The sequence below is a fragment of the Myotis brandtii genome, unplaced genomic scaffold, assembly GCF_000412655.1.
Source record: "Myotis brandtii unplaced genomic scaffold, ASM41265v1 scaffold250, whole genome shotgun sequence".
Lineage (NCBI taxonomy): Eukaryota > Metazoa > Chordata > Mammalia > Chiroptera > Vespertilionidae > Myotis > Myotis brandtii.
Genome location: NW_005359478.1, coordinates 2,635,741 through 2,652,602, shown reverse-complemented (window position 1 = coordinate 2,652,602; position 16,862 = coordinate 2,635,741). Strand labels below are relative to the sequence as shown.

General features: G+C 46.5%; 1 protein-coding gene across 2 annotated transcripts in view; it reads right to left on the bottom strand.

Moving 5' to 3' along the window:
* PMF1 (polyamine-modulated factor 1) overlaps positions 1 to 16,217 on the bottom strand; it is a 20,483-nt gene extending 4,266 nt beyond the window's left edge. Inside the window, exons 1-2 of one of the 2 annotated variants that reach the window (XM_005867577.2) lie at positions 15,917 to 16,217; positions 1,806 to 1,911 (exon numbers count right to left, since the gene is read on the bottom strand). In XM_005867577.2, the coding sequence (XP_005867639.1) occupies positions 1,806 to 1,911; positions 15,917 to 16,077 (267 nt within the window). In that variant the 5' untranslated portion in view covers positions 16,078 to 16,217. Of the gene's footprint in view, positions 1 to 1,805; positions 1,912 to 3,067; positions 3,228 to 15,916 lie in introns of those variants that run through there. The other variant, XM_014540839.1, reaches the window with a different exon arrangement.
* Positions 16,218 to 16,862: the final 645 nt, after the last annotated feature.

Here is a 16,862-nt window from a genome sequence, read left to right as displayed (position 1 = left end):
GCTCTGTGTGTGACAGGGGGGAGCTCCCCAACCCCCTGATCGACCCTGCTCTGTGTGTGGCAGGGTACGGAGCCCCAACCCCCCTGATGGGCCCTGCTCTGTGAGTGACAGGGGGCAGCGCCCCAACCCCCTGATCAGCCCTGCTCTGTGCCTGATAGGGGGGAGCTCCCCAACCCCCTGATTGGCCCTGCTCTGTGCGTGACAGGGTACGGAGCCCCAACCCCCCTGATGGGCCCTGCTCTGTGAGTGACAGGGGGTGGCGCCGCAACCTCCCCATCGACCCTGCCTTGAGTGTGACAGGGGGCGGTGCCCCAACCCCCCAATCGGCCCTACCCTGAGCGTGACTGAGGGTGACATCGCAACCTCCCGATCCACCCTGCTCTGTGCATGACGGGGGCGGCGCCCCAACTCCCCAATCAGCCCTGCTCTGAGCCCGACCAGGGGCTGCACCTAGGGATTGGGCCTGCCCTCTGCCACCCAGGAGCAGGCCTAAGCCAGCAGGTCGTTATCTCCTGAGGGGTCCCAGACTGCGAGAGGGCACAGGCCGGGCTGAGGGACCCCCCCTTCTCCCCCGAGTGCACAAATTTTTGTGCACCGGGCCTCTAGTCAATAAATAAAAGGATAAAGTGGGAAACATTTAAAAAGAGCCTGCAGCAAGCCTCTCTCCTGCCCATCTTGAGCGCTGCAGGCCTTGCCGTCATCCCCACACACACTTGGATGCTTAAGAGGCCCATCCTGAGGTGTAACCACAGGACCATTTCATTCTCTAGAGCAGTGGTTCTCAACCTTCCTAATGCCGCGACCCTTTAATACAGTTGCTCATGTTGTGGTGACCCCCAATTTCATTGTTCCAAATTGAACATAATTAAAGCATAGTGATTAATCACAAAAACAATATGTAATTATATATGTGTTTTCCGATGGTCTTAGGCGACCCCTGTGAAAGGGTCGTTCGACCCCCAAAGGGGTCCTGACCCACAGGTTGAGAACCGCTATCCTAAACTAACCTTCTTGTCTTTCTTAAAATGACTTCTAATCTTACCCCCGACACTGCATTCAAAAAAAAACTATGAACAAATTCCTATGCACACTGCACATATCTTACTTTGAAGTAAAAAAAACAAAACGGGAACAAATACAATATTTGTATTTGCATGTGGCCCGCGGGCCGTAGTTTGAGGACCCCTGCTCTAGAGAGATAATGAATGGGATCCTGTCCTTCTCTGTGTTCCCTCTAGTATGCAGTTCCAACAATTTGTTAGATGCTGCCTCTGTGCCAGGCATTGCACCAGGTGCTGGAGAAGCAAAGAATAAGACCCAGACATACCCTCACTGAACTCACAGGTCTAGTGGGCAGACAGCATATAAACACAATTATAATACAGGACAATGACAGGCGGGGCATTTAAGATACCCGCACCGTGTGAAGGGAGGGAAACTGCCACTGCAGCCTGGCAGCACGAAAGACACTGTAGGGCAGCGGTTCTCAACCTGCGGGTCACGACCCCTTTGGGGGTCGAACGACCCTTTCACAGGGGTCGTCTAAGACCGTCGGAAAACATATATAATTACATATTGTTTTTGTGATTAATCACTATGCTTTAATTATGTTCAATTTGTAACAACGAAATTGGGGGTCACTACAACATGAATTGTATTAAAGGGTCGCGGCATTAGGAAGGTTGAGAACTACTGCTGTAGGGAGTGAGGACAGTGGAGGGTAGGGTCCCTGCCTCCAGGGGGCGAGAGTCTGGAGGCAGGACCCAAGCCAACAAACAGTAGCTGCTGGGCTTCTTGTCACTCACCCTGATGGATGTCTGCAACTGTGTTAGAAACTTGTCATAGATTCGCTGAGTCATCTCAGGTTGCAACTGGTAGAAGCGCTTATAACAGTCAGTGAATCTCTGGTAGCTGGTGGGAAAGAGAGAAGGCAAAGGTGGGGAGGGTCAAACACCAGTCATCGGCTTTTGCCTGGGCACCCCTTCTGTTTTTTAAACTTTACTAAGCATCAGATCACCAGGAGGACTTTTTAAAATTCAGATCGCAGGCCCTGACTGGGTCGCTCAGTTGGTTAGAGTGTCATCCTGATACACCAAGGTTGCAGGCTTGATCTCTTGTCAGGGCACATACAAGAATCAACTGGCCCTGGCCAGTGTGGCTCAGTTGGAGTGTCATCCTGTGCATTGATTCTGGTCAGGGCATATACGCAGGTTGTGGGTTCAACCCACAGTCAGGGTGCGTACAATAGGCAACTGATCGATATAGCTCTCACATTGGTGTTTCCCTCTCTCTCTAAAATTTTAGGCTACATTTATCATCAATGAAAATCGTTTTTAAAATGGTATTTACCAAGTTTTGAAACAAATGACTATATTAACTGATTTTAAAAAAAGAATCAGTGAGTGCATAACTGAGTGGTGCAACAAATCAATGATCCCCCCCGTCTTGCTCAAATCAATTTTTTAAAAAACCACTCAGATCGTTGCCCTCCCCCAATTTCCAGCAAGCTCCCAAGTGATGCTTATCCTGCTGGTCGGGGCACCACACTGAGAACCTTGGTCATTCCAGTCCCCTTTCAGGGCTGGGTTAGGGCAGGGCATGTGGCCTCTGAGAACTTTCCTTATTCCTATAGAGAGCAACACAGGAAGGAGCGGATGCCTTTCCTGTAGGACATGGCTATATCCAGATGATGCCTACAGCTCTCAGCAGCTGTGGGGGCAGAGTTTATCCCTAAGAAGGCAGAGCAGAAAAAGGAAGAACTGGGGTCTCTACACACCAACCTGGAGCCACCCTATCTTGGAGCTTCTTGTTAGTGAGGTAATGGATTTCTCTTATTGTTCAAGCCATTTAAAGTCAGGTCTCTGTCACTGGCAGCTGAGAGCACCTCACTGATACATCCCTTGTATCAAAAGGTACCCAGTATACTTCCAGTGGCTATTCCTCTTGTACAAAGAAATCAAGTAAGTTAAATGAACTCTCTTGGCTGTCTTCTCTCCCTTCTCCCTACTCTCAGGTCCTTCCCTTCTACAAAACATTCACTGAGTGCCACTATGTGCTGGTCACCCACCAGGCACTGGGTGGTGTGGCCCCTGGAGCTTCCAATAGAGAGATGGCAGCAAACACAGAAACCCACACGGGAATGTGGTGATGACCACTTGTGGAGAGTGCCTCTGGGATCCCAGGGCTGAGAGAGTATATCATGGGAATCATCTTTAAGTTGGGGGGGTTAAAAAAAAAACCCCACAAAAAACAAACAAACAAACAAAAATAAGTTGGGGGGGTGCCCTAGCCAGTTTGGCTCAGTGGATAGAGAGTCTGCCCATGGACTGAAGGATCCTGGGTTCCATTCCAGTCAAGGGCATGTATCTCGATTGCAGGCTTGATTCCCGGCCCTGGTAGGGGATGTACAGGATGCACCTTTAGGAGTATTTACACCTCAGAGACTGACAAACACTGAAATCCAGGGTTTTATTTTGAGAGCTGGTTGTAAGCATCCAACAGTTAACCTCTTGGTAAGGGTGACAAATCTCTTACCTTTCTGGCGGTACACATTCGATGTTCGTACACCTTGGAGGCTAAACCTGGGTAACAAAAGGACAATACAAAGAACAGATGATGGGCGTCCTTTCAACCCTCAGCAGAATCCCAGACATCTTGTGTTTTTGTTGATTTTTTTAGAGAGAGAGGGAGGGAGAGAGAAACATCGATTGGTTGATTGGTTACCTCCCATACATGCCCCAACTTGGGACCGAACCTACAACCTGAGTTAGTACCCTGACAGGGAATCGAACCTGCAGCCTTTTGGTGTACAGGACAATGTTCCAACTGAGCCACACTGGCCTGGGTGACATCTTGTTTTGCTGCTGGCCCTACTCGCCACGCAGTCTGTGGCCACATGAAGGAATGTGGAGAGACACATGATGTCTGACCGAGTGGGGCTGGAATCGAAACCAGGTAATTGTGGCTTGAAACGGGTTTGGCTTGGACATGGGAGATCTTGTTCCTCCCAGCCCACTCGATAGGCAGAGGGTTTGAGCTGGACACATCTCTCCTCGGTTCAAGCAGCTGGTAGGGGAGAGGGCCCAGAGCAGGGATGAGGCACATTCTGCCCACCAGTGCTGCTCACGAACTCTTCCTGTGTACTCATGGGGTCTGAGAATTCAGTGAAAGTGAAGGACCCCAGAAAGGTGTGCATTCATATAAGATGGGGAATATACACTGCAAACACAAGGAGGAAGGCAGACAAATTAGAGGCCAATGTCAGTAAGTACAGGAGGAAAATGATTCTTTTTTTTTCAGCTTTAAGATATAATTGACATACAGTACTGTATAATATACAGAATAATGATCTGACTTATATGTATCATGAAAAAACAGTTAACACCTTTCATCTTTTGTTGATACAAAAAAAAAAGAGAGAAAATAAAGTAAAAACTTGTGGTGTGAACTCTTAGGATTTACTCTTTGTTTTGTTAATCCTCACCTGAGGGTATTTTTTCCATGAATTTCTAGAGAGAGTGGAAGGAAGGGGGGAAGATAGAGAAACATCGACGTGAGAGAGACACAATGATTGGTTGCCTCTTGCACGAGCCCCAACTAGCGCTGGAGATTGAGCCTGCAACCAAGGTATGTGCCCTTGATCGGAATCAAACCCGTGACCCTTTAGTTCGAGTGCTGATGCTCTATCCACTGAGCCAAACCGGCTAGAGCAGGATCTGCTCTTAACAGCTTTCAAATACACCATTTAGCTGTGTTAACCAATGTCATGTTGTACATTAGATTCCTTGAACTTACTTATCTTATGATGGGAAGCTTGTACATTTTGACCTTCATTCAATTTCCCCTCCTCCCATCCCCCACAGCGATTCCTTTTTTGAGAGCCAGCTCACACTTGGGAATGATTTGAATGCTGGTACGAACTTCCTGAAAAAATACACTTAGGGATCTCCAGGGTGCCCAGAACAGTGTTGGACAGGTAATAGCACACAAGACCCAGCAGCTGCCTGGCCCCAGATCGATCCCACTCCCACCCTGGCAATCCCTCCCCGCCCCCCATCCCTACTCCCACCTGAACCCCAGGATACCAAGGCTTGGGTTGAAGAATTCTCCCACAACAGCATCCCCAGAGGCCTCTCTGCCAAGCCCCTCTTTGCCCTCTGCTGGAATGGTCTCCCAGCCTTGGCTTCCAAAAGTACACAAGGGGCACCCAGCTATGTGCTGGGTAAGTGCACTGGCTCTGAAGACAGGCTGCCTGGTTTCAAATCCTACCTCTACCGATCATCAGCTGAGTGCTCTCAGACACCTTATTACCTCTACAAGCCTCAGTTCCTTCTCTGTCAAGTGGGGATAATAACTGTGTCTATAACTCATAAAATTACTGTGAGGATTAAATAGTTACATATATAAGTAGCACAGTTCACAGCACACCGAAATGCTCCACATTAGCTACAATTACTATTAGTCTCAAAAGAACAGTCCCCACGCCCTCTCCTCTCCTTGGAAGTGCAGAACATAATATCTTCCCAGAGTTGAGCAGTCTCCTCCCCTGCAGAGGACAAGTGCTTAGTAAAATACAACCCGATTACATTTGTATGTGCAGAAACCAACCCAGCTGCAGGAAGAACAGACTGGCCCCCACTAGAGAGAAAAGGTTAAACTGTGGCCCCCCTAAAAGTGCTACATTTATCATCAATGAAAGTAACTTAAAAACTGGTATTTACCAAATTTCAAAACAGAAATGACTATATTAACTGATTTTAACCTTTCTTATTTTTTCTCTTAAATACTTATGTAATATTTGAGACATGTCTGTTTTTTAACTCACCTTGTCAGCATTTCATTTACTCATTTTTTAAGGAGTAAATACTTATGTAATATTTGAGACATGTCTGTTTTTTTAACTCACCTTGTCAGCATTTCATTTACTGCATTTTTTAAGGAGTTTTTTGTTTTGTTTTTTAAATATATTTTATTTATTTTTTACAGAGAGGAAGGGAGAGGGATAGAGAGTTAGAAACATCAATGAGAGAGAAACATCGATCAGCTGCCTCCTGCACACCTCCTACTGGGGATGTGCCCGCAACCAAGGTACATGCCCTTGACTGGAGTCTAACCTGGGACCCTTCAGTCCGCAGGCCAACGCACTGAGCCAAACTGGTCAGGGCCATTTACTGCATTTTTTAAAAACTCACCATAAATTGAGTTTTCACATAAGTTTAACTTTTAAAAATTGACTTCAAAATATTTAAGCCCAGAATCAAGCTCTGGTGATTTGTCCACGTCATTTAACATATGCAGATAGACTGTGCAGGAACAGAAAGATGAGAGGCACTCAAGTAAACATGCGCTCTTGTAGCCTATGCTCAGGGAGCCCTGGCTTGCACTTCCTTCCCATAGTAACTTGCTTGTTGCCCAACTGAAGGCCTATTTCACAGACTGTCCACCAGAGGGCAGGGAGGGACTGGCGCTTCAAGCTTGGACGATAGAAGGGATCCTTGTGACAGAAATTCATACTCTCCACCCCTGCACAGCTGCTCTTTTCATTTAATGTTTCTCTTGTCTTTTTCCCTCTCCCCTCCTCATCCTGTGTACAGTAGGCAGCCCCAGGGCTGAGAAAGAAAAAAGGGAAAAAACAAACAAATGTCCCTTGATGAAAATAAGAGGTCAGTGATTTATGATGAAGACTGTATTTAAAAATGTCTTTTGGGGACCAAGATGGTGGCATAGGTAAACGCCTGTACTCACTGCCTCCCACAACCACATCAAAATTGTTTCAGGATTCCAGAGCAGGAGAAATAGAGAAACTGAGACAGGAAAGTTAAAACAAAGCCAAACAGTGTGGGCAGTTTGCAGCCAGCTTGTAACTAACAAGCCATTATCTTCCCCAGCTGAGGACACAGAGCAAATGGTTAAACAAAACAAAAAACACCTCCCCTAATGAGAGAATGCAGAAAGGCAAGGGGAAAGGGGGAGGAAAAAAAGGGCCATTTTACTCTCTAAGCAGAGAAGCCAGCAGTCTTAAGGCTCGGTAAGATAAAATTGCCAGGTGCTTTTCATGAATTCTGGGAAGGCCACAACACAGTAAAAAAAAAAAGGGGGGGGGGGCCTGAGAGTTTATACCAAAATAGTCAGCAGAGGAATTCTGAAGCCTATAGGCAGGAGGGTATGAAGCGCCTCAGACCCCCATCCAACTTGCTCTTCAGTGAGCTGAGAGCCCGTCTGTGCTTCAAAGGTCAGACACACGTGTTTGCCTGCTTTGCTTCTCCTTTTTTCAGTAAAGATGCATGCTTTAATAAGCTGGCTTTTCACAACACAGTCAAGGTCTCTCCTATACATTCATTTATATGAGAAGACAAGGATCAAGGTTGGGGACAGCCTGCTCCCACTGGCTCAGGAGGCTGTCTTGTCCGCTAACACCTCTCTGGTGTCAGGGAGAGGTTTCTATAACAGAATTACAACTGAAATACAGACCAACCATCATTCTGAACAGCCTGAAAGCTGGTTGTGTGGAAGTCCTACAACTAGAAGTAAAGAAAGCACCTTGAGGCTGGTGGGAAGGGTGGAGGCACGGAGCAGGCTGGTCCGACACCCACGTATGCCCTTTAGGAGGGGGATCGTCTCTGCAGAGGCTGTCCAAGAGGAGCAAGGGTCCCAGCCCCACACCAGACCCCAAGCTCAGGTTTCCAGAGCTGGGAAGCAAAGTCCCCACAACTACGGGGATTGTGGCTGAGTGATACGAGGCCTCTGGAGACCCAGGTGTTCCATTTAAAGGGCCAGTGCACAAACTTAGAACTTACTTGGACTCCCAGCACCGGGCAGCTTTGAGGGACACGGGGTCCTTGTTCCTATGCTGGGACTGCCCATGTTGCAGGGCTGACTGGCAGCCATATCTGAGTCTCCATCAGCCTGGAACACACTGTTTGCCTGCCCTGGTGATTCCCTGAGGCCACGCCCCATCCAATTTCCAGCCCCACTCAGCTGTTTGCAGCAGCTTTTCCATATGAATGGCCTGTCCTGGCTCGAGCCTCAGACTGCTAACATCTCTCAAACAAGCTGTAGCTGGTGACAGCATGCCCCAAACCTATCAATAAAAGGCCCAAGACCCGGCTCAGGTGACTGGGAAAGCTGAGCCAGTGGGCCCTACTACACAAGGCAACTCTACCAATTTCAGGAGACATAGCAGCCCAGGCTGTGTAGCTAAGGAGTAGTGGGCATGCCCACGGCCCATGTGTGAAGATGTACAAACAAGAAATAGTTACTGATCACTGGCTAGAGCCAGGCATTATTCTAAGGACTCTACAAAGAGTAACTAATTTCTTTTTAAAATAATTTTTTCCCTTTAAAATTTTGTTTATATTGATCTTAGAGAAAAGGGAGAGGCATCAATGTGCATGCACTCCCCACCCCTCCACATGCACCCCGACAGGATCAAGCTCACAACCTGGGCATGTGCCCTGACCAGAATCAAATTGGTAACCTTTCAGTGCACAGGACGACGCTCAACCAAATGAGCCACACCTGCCAGGGCTGGAGCAACTAATTTAAACCTCACAGTAACTATGAGACAGGTTCTATTATCATCATCCCATTTTCAGAAGAGAAAGCTGAGGCAGAGGGAAGCTTGCCCAAGGTCATGCAGCTGGGACGTGGTGGAGCCATCTGGCTCTGGACCAGGTGCCCTTTGCCTCCATGGCACACAGCCTGTAGGCTGGTGAGGTAAGCAGGGAAGGGCCAGACACAGTCTGGACTGTATCATGACGGAAGGAGCTAGAAAAGGGTTCTAAGTACAGATGGAACTTCAGATGTGTACTTTAGAAAGCTCCCTCAGACTGCTGTGTGAGGATGGATTCAAGAGGCACCAGTGACAGTGATGGCAAACTCAGCAAAGCAGACACAGTGGGAGTAGAGAGAGGTAGACTGGAAACATGAAGAACAGAATCGGCATGATGGAGCTGAAGCCGCAAACCACAGCCTGATGAGTCATACCCACTTCAGAAACGAATCACTGACAGCACGCAGCATCTGCACATTCAAAGAAAGATATTTCTGTGACATATACTTAGAATAATTTATATATTTAACCACTTTTTCCTGTGAAGAACTGTTTCCTGTGAACACCAATAATCTTTGCCACTAGCTTAAAACTACCAATTGGGGTGAGGGGTGGTGGTGGTGAGAGATTGACCAAGGACTTGTATGCATGCATATAAGCATAACCAGTGGACACAGATAGTAGGGGGGTGAGGGCATGTGCCAAGGGGTGGGAGCGGCCAGGGAGAGGTCAATGAGGGGAAAGGGAGACCTATGTAATACTTTAAACAATAAAGAATTTAAATTAACAACAACAAAACTCTACCAGTTCATGTACAAATGCAGTTAGCTTTTTCCTTGGTTGCTGTCAGACATGAGCTTTAATCAATTTATTATGCAAAAATCACAGTGCACAGCACATCCCAGGCTGGAATTCTGGACCAGGACAGGCACTGGTCACAGTCTGGCATCTAAGAACATAAGAACTGTCAATCACCTCTCCTCTCTCAGCCCCATGGGCTGACACCACACGTGGCACAGCTACTGGGGTGCCAATGGTACCTGTAGCAGAGCCAGCTTTCTTCTGAAGTGCTAACTGGTCTTCAACCAGGGCCCCACCAACACCACCCCGAACCAACAGCCTCTTTTGGAGGGTCCTGATTTATAACGAAACGTAGAAAGGGGATAGCCTCATCTGCTTGCTTTAGCTAAACGGGAATGGCTGTTTCTCAGAAGGTCTGGGAGTCTGTGAGGACAGAAAAGAAACCCTCATTTTTGGAGGACAAGGCAGAGGTCACAAATGATAAGCTTCAGTAGGGTCACATTTCTATGTTCTTAAGTCTGAGAGAGGACAGCTGCAGAAATCTTTGCCCCAACATGACCAATGAAAAGATGCCCTATTAAGATGCCTTACTGATTAAGACGGCAAGGGCAGGGTCTGTGGGAACTGAGAGCCCAGCGAGGTCAGTCATCTTCCAGTCACTCTTGGGTGCATCATATAAATTGCCCTTCTAGTCAAGCTAATCTTTTCATGAAATATATGCCGGTGCCCTGGCTGGTGTGATCAGTGGTTAGAGCATCAGCCTACACACCTAAGGGTTGTAGGTTTTATTCCCAGTCAAGGGCATGCACCTGGGTTTCAGGTTCAATCTCTGGCCCCTGTCTGGGCACTTGGATGTTCCCCCCGCACCTTTTCCCTCTTTAAAATCAATGGAAAAAAATATCTTCGAGTGAGGATTAACAAAAACCAAACAAAAAAAACTAAGTTGTGGAGAAAGTCAATCCAGGGTTTAAAATACCTCTTTGGATCACTGATGAGAATAAATTCACTTTTATTATGGGGAGAATTCTGGGTATAAGTACTGGTTCTTGGAGATTGAGGACTTTTAATGACTTGGGAGAGGGTCAAGTATTTGCATATATCTTAAAAGTCTATAGTCCTACATGTCATATATTGAGCCCTTTCTATGTGGAAACCAGCCATGAGTAAGTTCTATTTAACCAAATGAGGAGAAGGATGTTCTAGCAAGGAAAAGCTGTAAGTGGAAGAAGCAGGTGGCATGGATGGGGGATAGCGGCAGCACTCAATGCAGAAAAGCTTATGTGCATGCAAGTGTGCAAGTGTGCATGTGTCGTATGCCCATCGCCCTGACCACAGCTGGAGAGATGGGAGGAGCCGAGGAGTGATGGTCTTGTATGCTGAGCTAAGGAGCTTACATTTGATTCTGGAAGCAACCCTGAACCAATTAAACATTTTAAGCAGAAGGACCTGCTCAAATATGAGCTGTAGACTTGAGGGAGGGGGCAAGACTGAGGCTGGAAGGCCTATGTGGAGGCTGGTACAGCAATCCAGTGAGATGATGAGGGCGTGAACTAAAGCACTGGCACAAGGATGGAAAGGAGATTGAGGAGCGAGGCTGGAACCAATAGGGCTTCGTGGTTGACTGGAAGTGAAAAGGAAGGAGGTCAATGAGAACTCCCAAACTTCTGGCCTAGAGAATGGGTAGACGGTGGTATTTTCAACTAAGTTAGGGGCGACAGAGGGAGGACAAATCCTGCTTCCATCGCACTGAGCTTGATTGGTTCTGTAGGACACCATGTGGAGGTTTCTAGTATTAAACTATTGGAGACAGAGATCTGAAGCTCAGGAGAGAGATGACTTGGGAATCTTCATTTATTCCAAAACTATTGAGTGTCTGTGACAGGCACCATGATAAGCAGTGAGTAGCTCAGTGGTGCGGAAGAGACCCAGGAGCACATTAGGCAGAGGGACTTGCCATATGACAGAGGGAGCTCCATAGAGCAATGGGGACGGATAAACTGTTCAGTTGACAATGATTGGGAAAACTAGAAAAACAAGACTGGCTGAGACCACCACCCTACACCTTAATCCAGACAGATGAAAGATTTTAAGTAGAGCGTAAAATGATAAGATGGGTAACAGAAGAAAACATTGGAGATTATCTTTGTGACCTAGGTGTGAGTATAACCTCTAAACAAGACTCCAAAAGCACAAAACCATAAGAGGAGAAATGTAATCACATGAAAATTAAGGGTTTAAAAAACAGATTAATCGAAACTTAATTTCTTATGACTGTTTGAGGGATGCTGAGTTAGTCTGGAGGCTGAGAAAGGAGTCATGAGGATCCATACAGCTTGTGAGGGGTCACCCGGGATTACTGCATTTCTCTTTCTGCTTCATCCTCCTGGATAAAGTACAAACTATAATCTGTGGGGCTTTTTAGTTGATTAAAGATTTCTATTCCTCAAAGGACATTACAAAGTTAGTACCTAACAGACAGAAAAAATATTTCCTTCTTCAGTTTAAAACTGACAAGAGATTGATTTTTTTTTTTAATCCTCACCGAAGAATATTTTTTCATTCATTTTTAGAAGACAGTGGGAGAGGGAAAGACAGAGAGAAACACATGGATTGGTTGTCTCCTGCACGTGCCCTGACCACGGCCGGGCTGGGGAGGAGCCTGCAACTGAGTGCCCTTGACCAGAATTGAACCCGGACCCTTTAGTTCCCAGGTTGATGCTCTATCCACTGAGTCAAACCGGCCAGGGCAAGAGATTGATTTCTATATTATACCAGGAACTCCAGAAAAACAAGATAAAAACCCCCAATTAAAAAAAAAAAAGGGTTCTGGAAAAATAAAAAAGCAGTTCGCAGAAGAGAAGCCAAAATGACTAACAATTATATGAGGAAAGGCCCAAACCTATGAGGAAATCAATGACATGCAAATTCAAACATAATAAAATATCTCTTTCACAGTTTCAGAATAGCAAATGTTAGAATGGTGGATACCCAGTGATGGTGAGGATGTAGGAGATGGGAACAACATTTCTGGAAAGCAATTTGACAAAACACAGGTGGGTGTAAATCCTTCGCCCCAGTGATTCCCCTCCATTATAGACCTCAGAAATGCTAGCACTGCTCCATGAGGGGATGTACAAGGACATTCACCCGGGTACAATTTGTGGAGGCAGGAGTTCGAGGCAAAGTGTCCATAATAGGCAACAAATAAGAACTGGATGCTTATCATGGAATGACAAGCAGTGCTGAAAAGCTCTGAACCATATGCACTTACAGGACATGGTTAGATCATTTTAAAAAATGGTGTTGACTGCTGGTGGGAATGGAGATTGGTGTAGCCATTATGGAAAACAGTATGGAGCTTCCTGAAAAAATTAAATATGGAACTGCCATTTGACCCAGTGATCCCACTTCTAGGACTGTATCCTAAGAAACCCAAAACACCATCAGAAAGAATGTATGCACCCCTATGTTCATGCAGCACAATTTACAATAGCTAAGATCTGGAAACAACCCAAGTGCCCATCAGTACACAAGTGGATAAAAAAGCTATAGTACATTTATACCATGGAAAACTATGCAACAGTAAAAAAGAAGAATCTCTTACTCTTTGAGACAGCATGGAGGGATCTGGAGAGTATCAGGCTAAGTGAAATAAGTCAGTCAGAGAAAGACAAGTATCACATGATCTCACTCATATGTGGAATCTAATTAACAAAATAACTGATGAACAGAGTGGATCCAGAGGCATGGAACAGAGTGTGGAATCTGGGAGGGAAGGCGGGGGAAGGGTGGGTGAGTGGGGAGTAATCAACCAAAGACCTTGTATGCATATATGCACAACCCATGGACACAGATAACAGAGTGGTGAAGGCCTGGGGTGGGGGGCAGGGGCAGGCTGGAGAGGGCCAATAGGGGAAAAAGGGGGACATATGTAATACTTTCAACAATATATTTTTAAATAAATAATTTTTTAAATGGTGTTGACCCCACAGTGCCCTTCAAATTAGATGTGTGTTTACTATGTGTTATATAATTTGTGGTTCCTTTTACCCAACATGCCTACTCCAACTTTTTTTCTCTAATCAAACACATCCTGGGATCCAATGTATAATAAATCCAGTACTGCATGTCTTGTGCATAATAATTCTAAAAGATATTATTTTGTGTATTATACGTATCAGAATAGTGTACACTGCCATTTAATATAAAGAGAGTCTACAAATGAATGCAGCCAACTATGCAAGTTCACACCAACTAAAACACCAAATAGCCCTAGCTGGCTTGGCTCAGTGGATAAAGCGTCAGCCTGCGGACTGAAGGGTCCCAGGTTCAATTCTAGCCAAGGACACATGCCTGGGTTGCGGGCTCGATCCCCAGTAGGGAGTGTGCAGGAGGCAGCCAATCAATGATTCTCTCTCATCATTGATGTTTCTATCTCTCCTCCCTTCCTCTCTGAAATCAATAAAGAAATATATTTTCAAATAAATAAAACACCAAATAAACCTTGCACAGTGAAAAAAAGGTGTTAAGTGAAAAAAGGTATGTAGCACAATTATCATTCATACAAACAAAACAACATATTGTACAAGAAAACAAACAATCAAATGTCACTTCACTGCACTCACACTAACACAGACCTCTTTCCCCACTTCTATTCCTTTATCCTGATTATTTTTCTTTATGGCACTAGAATGTCTACTCCATGAGAGCAACAACTGTTCTGTCTTGATCACTGTTACATCTCCAGCTTCTAGAACAGAGCCTGGGACATTGTACCTCCCTGATAAATATTTGTACATGAATAAATGAATAAATGGAGGGCATACAGGCAAGAGAAAAGAAAGCAGGGCCTATGGGGAGGGGAGAGGACAAAAATGAGTAGGGAAAAATCAATCAATCAAAGGAGGAATCTTGCCTGCACATATAATGGTGTGTCATAAATGGCCCATAAAAATAACAATTATTTTATCAAATTCAATACTACTGAAATTAGACCCTAGATGATAAGGATGTCACCTGTCTGTCCAGCCAGCCTCCTGATTTTAATCTCCCTCTGATCATGATGTTGTAGCCAAGCAGGCCTCTGCCAGTTCCCAGAATGCCCTGACCATCTTGGGGCCTTTGCACAAGCTCTACCCTTTTGTAGCCAAGCAGGCCTCTGCCAGTTCCCAGAATGCCCGGACCACCTTGGGGCCTTTGCACAAGCTCTACCCTTTGCCTATGCACTTTCTCTAGTTCTCTCTCACTGTTCAAGTTTCCGTTTAATGTCACTTCCTCAGAGCGGGCTCCCCTAACCAGCCTAGCTCGTGTGTTCCTTTCCCCCCATCCCAAGTGTCCCGGTGTGTGTGTGTGTGTGTGTGTGTGTGTGTGTGTGTGTGTGTGTGTTCACAAAATGGAGGTGAGTCTTTCCAGCCATTTCTGTAATTTCTAACTTTCCTCTTAAAAATATACTTACATTTTTAAATATAAAAAAATATTTTTTTTTTTTAAAAAAGAATGAATCGTTGGTAATGGCAGGGTAGCAGGATTAAGTCATTCTTTGAGAGATGACAATGGTCTTCATTAGCAAAATGTGAATTTAAACTCACCCCCTAATGACACACAGCATTTTGGAGTCTTTGAACACGATGCCCAATGGAGCCTTTTATTTCCTGTTTTTCCATTTCACACTTTCCCCACCGATTTCATAGCCTAAATCCCAGAAACAGGCTGTTCCCATTAAAGTCAATGGTAACCACACATGTCTGAATGTGGCCTTCATTCTTTTTTTCTTTTTCTTTTTTTTTAAGATTTTAAAATTGATTTTGAGAGAGAAAGGGAAAGGGTTAGGGTTAGATCCGCTGCCTCCTGCCCATCCTCACCGGGAATCAAACCCACAAGCCCTTCCCTGCAGGGGCGGCCGCCCAAGCGACTGCATCACACCTGCCGGGGCCAGAGCACAGGTGTGGGGACTCAGGGCCGGAGAGAGAGCGGGCTTTATCGAACCGCCTCCAGTAATAACAGTGTTTCATCAACATGCTGAGTGGTGGGATCCCGGGCAAAACTCCTCAGTGTCCAATAACGTTACAGTACTGTTCGTGGAAAATAAAAATCAGACAGGAAAAAATGTTTCTATGGCAATACACAACCACCCAGTGAAGGTATTATTATTCCTATGATAATACAATTCTAATGCTGTATATGTGGCAGGCAATATCTAAGCGCCTTTCGTGTACTTAATTCTCCAAACTACCAGCTGAGAAAGGTCCTACTGTTGCCATTTCACTGATGAGAGACGGAGGCACAGAGCGGTCAGGTCTTGGTTCTAGTTCCGGAGCCGGTATCTTTCCCCTCCGCCACCTGAAGTTTTGGTCCAAACCAGCCTGGCTGGAGGACGCGGGAACCAGTCGCTCCAAGTCGGCACACAGCGCGGAGCCACCGCCCGCTCGGACCGCCGGTCCACACACCTCCCACCCGGGGCCCACGTGACTGCCGTTTGCCTTTGCCCGAGCTGGTCTCGCGGGATTCACATTCTGGCGGCCCAAACACGCTCCTCTTTGCCTCACCCCACTTCCTTCACCTTACCTCCCAGCGGCGACCAGCTTCTGGAGGAAAGTATCCACTGTGGTGTCGAGAAGCTTCATCCTCGAAATGGTAGTGTCAGGGGACACGGGTTCGGGGGACGACCCCTCCCGCCCTTTTTCCTCACAGCCGCTGCCAACACTGGCGTTGCTTGCTTCGGCCATCTTAAAATGGAACCGCCAAATCTAACTGGCCAGGATGTCCCGCCCACCGGAGCCCCCGATTGGCCGCTCCCGGCATTGGGCGCGTCCGATTGGAAGCAGCGGAATGTCCGTCACCGAGTCGCCCACGGGGGAGGGGAAACCGCTGGAGGACGCGGCTTGTGCACAGGTGAGTAGCGTGTAGTGCACTTTAGTACTTAATCCACAGGCCGGCAAAACAAGCGCCAGCCAAAAGCTCAGGGCTCAATACAAACTTTTAATTACACTTCAAAGACTTCGTACAGTGCAACAGTGAATGAGTGTTCGCAGTTAGTATTCACAAGCGTCCACTTTATCAAATGTTAACCGCGTCTATTTCATTCCCCGGTCCCTCGATAGACCATCAGCTTTCCCACCAGCTTTCCCGTCTGCCTGGCCTCCGAAGTTTCTTCCAGTTTGGGCTCTGGACCGGCACATGAGAACTGCCAGCTGGTCCGCTCCATGGTCCTGGGAAAACGGAAGCCCACTGTCCCAGTCCCACCAAGACAAGTTTTATTCGAACCCAATTAGATAGGGAAGTAGGGGGCAGGGGTTCCTTTCACTAAAAACAAACAAAAAAACTCATCATCCTTTGAAACGTGTGTGTGTGTGTGTGTGTGTGTGTGTGTGAGAGAGAGAGAGAGAGAGAGAGAGAGAGAGGGAGAGAGAGAATGAGAATATGGGCAAATGGCTATGAAATACTGTACCATAAAATAAATCAGAAGGAAAGGAGTCTGGGAAGGAGAACCATCCTAAGGCGTGAGGCAGGA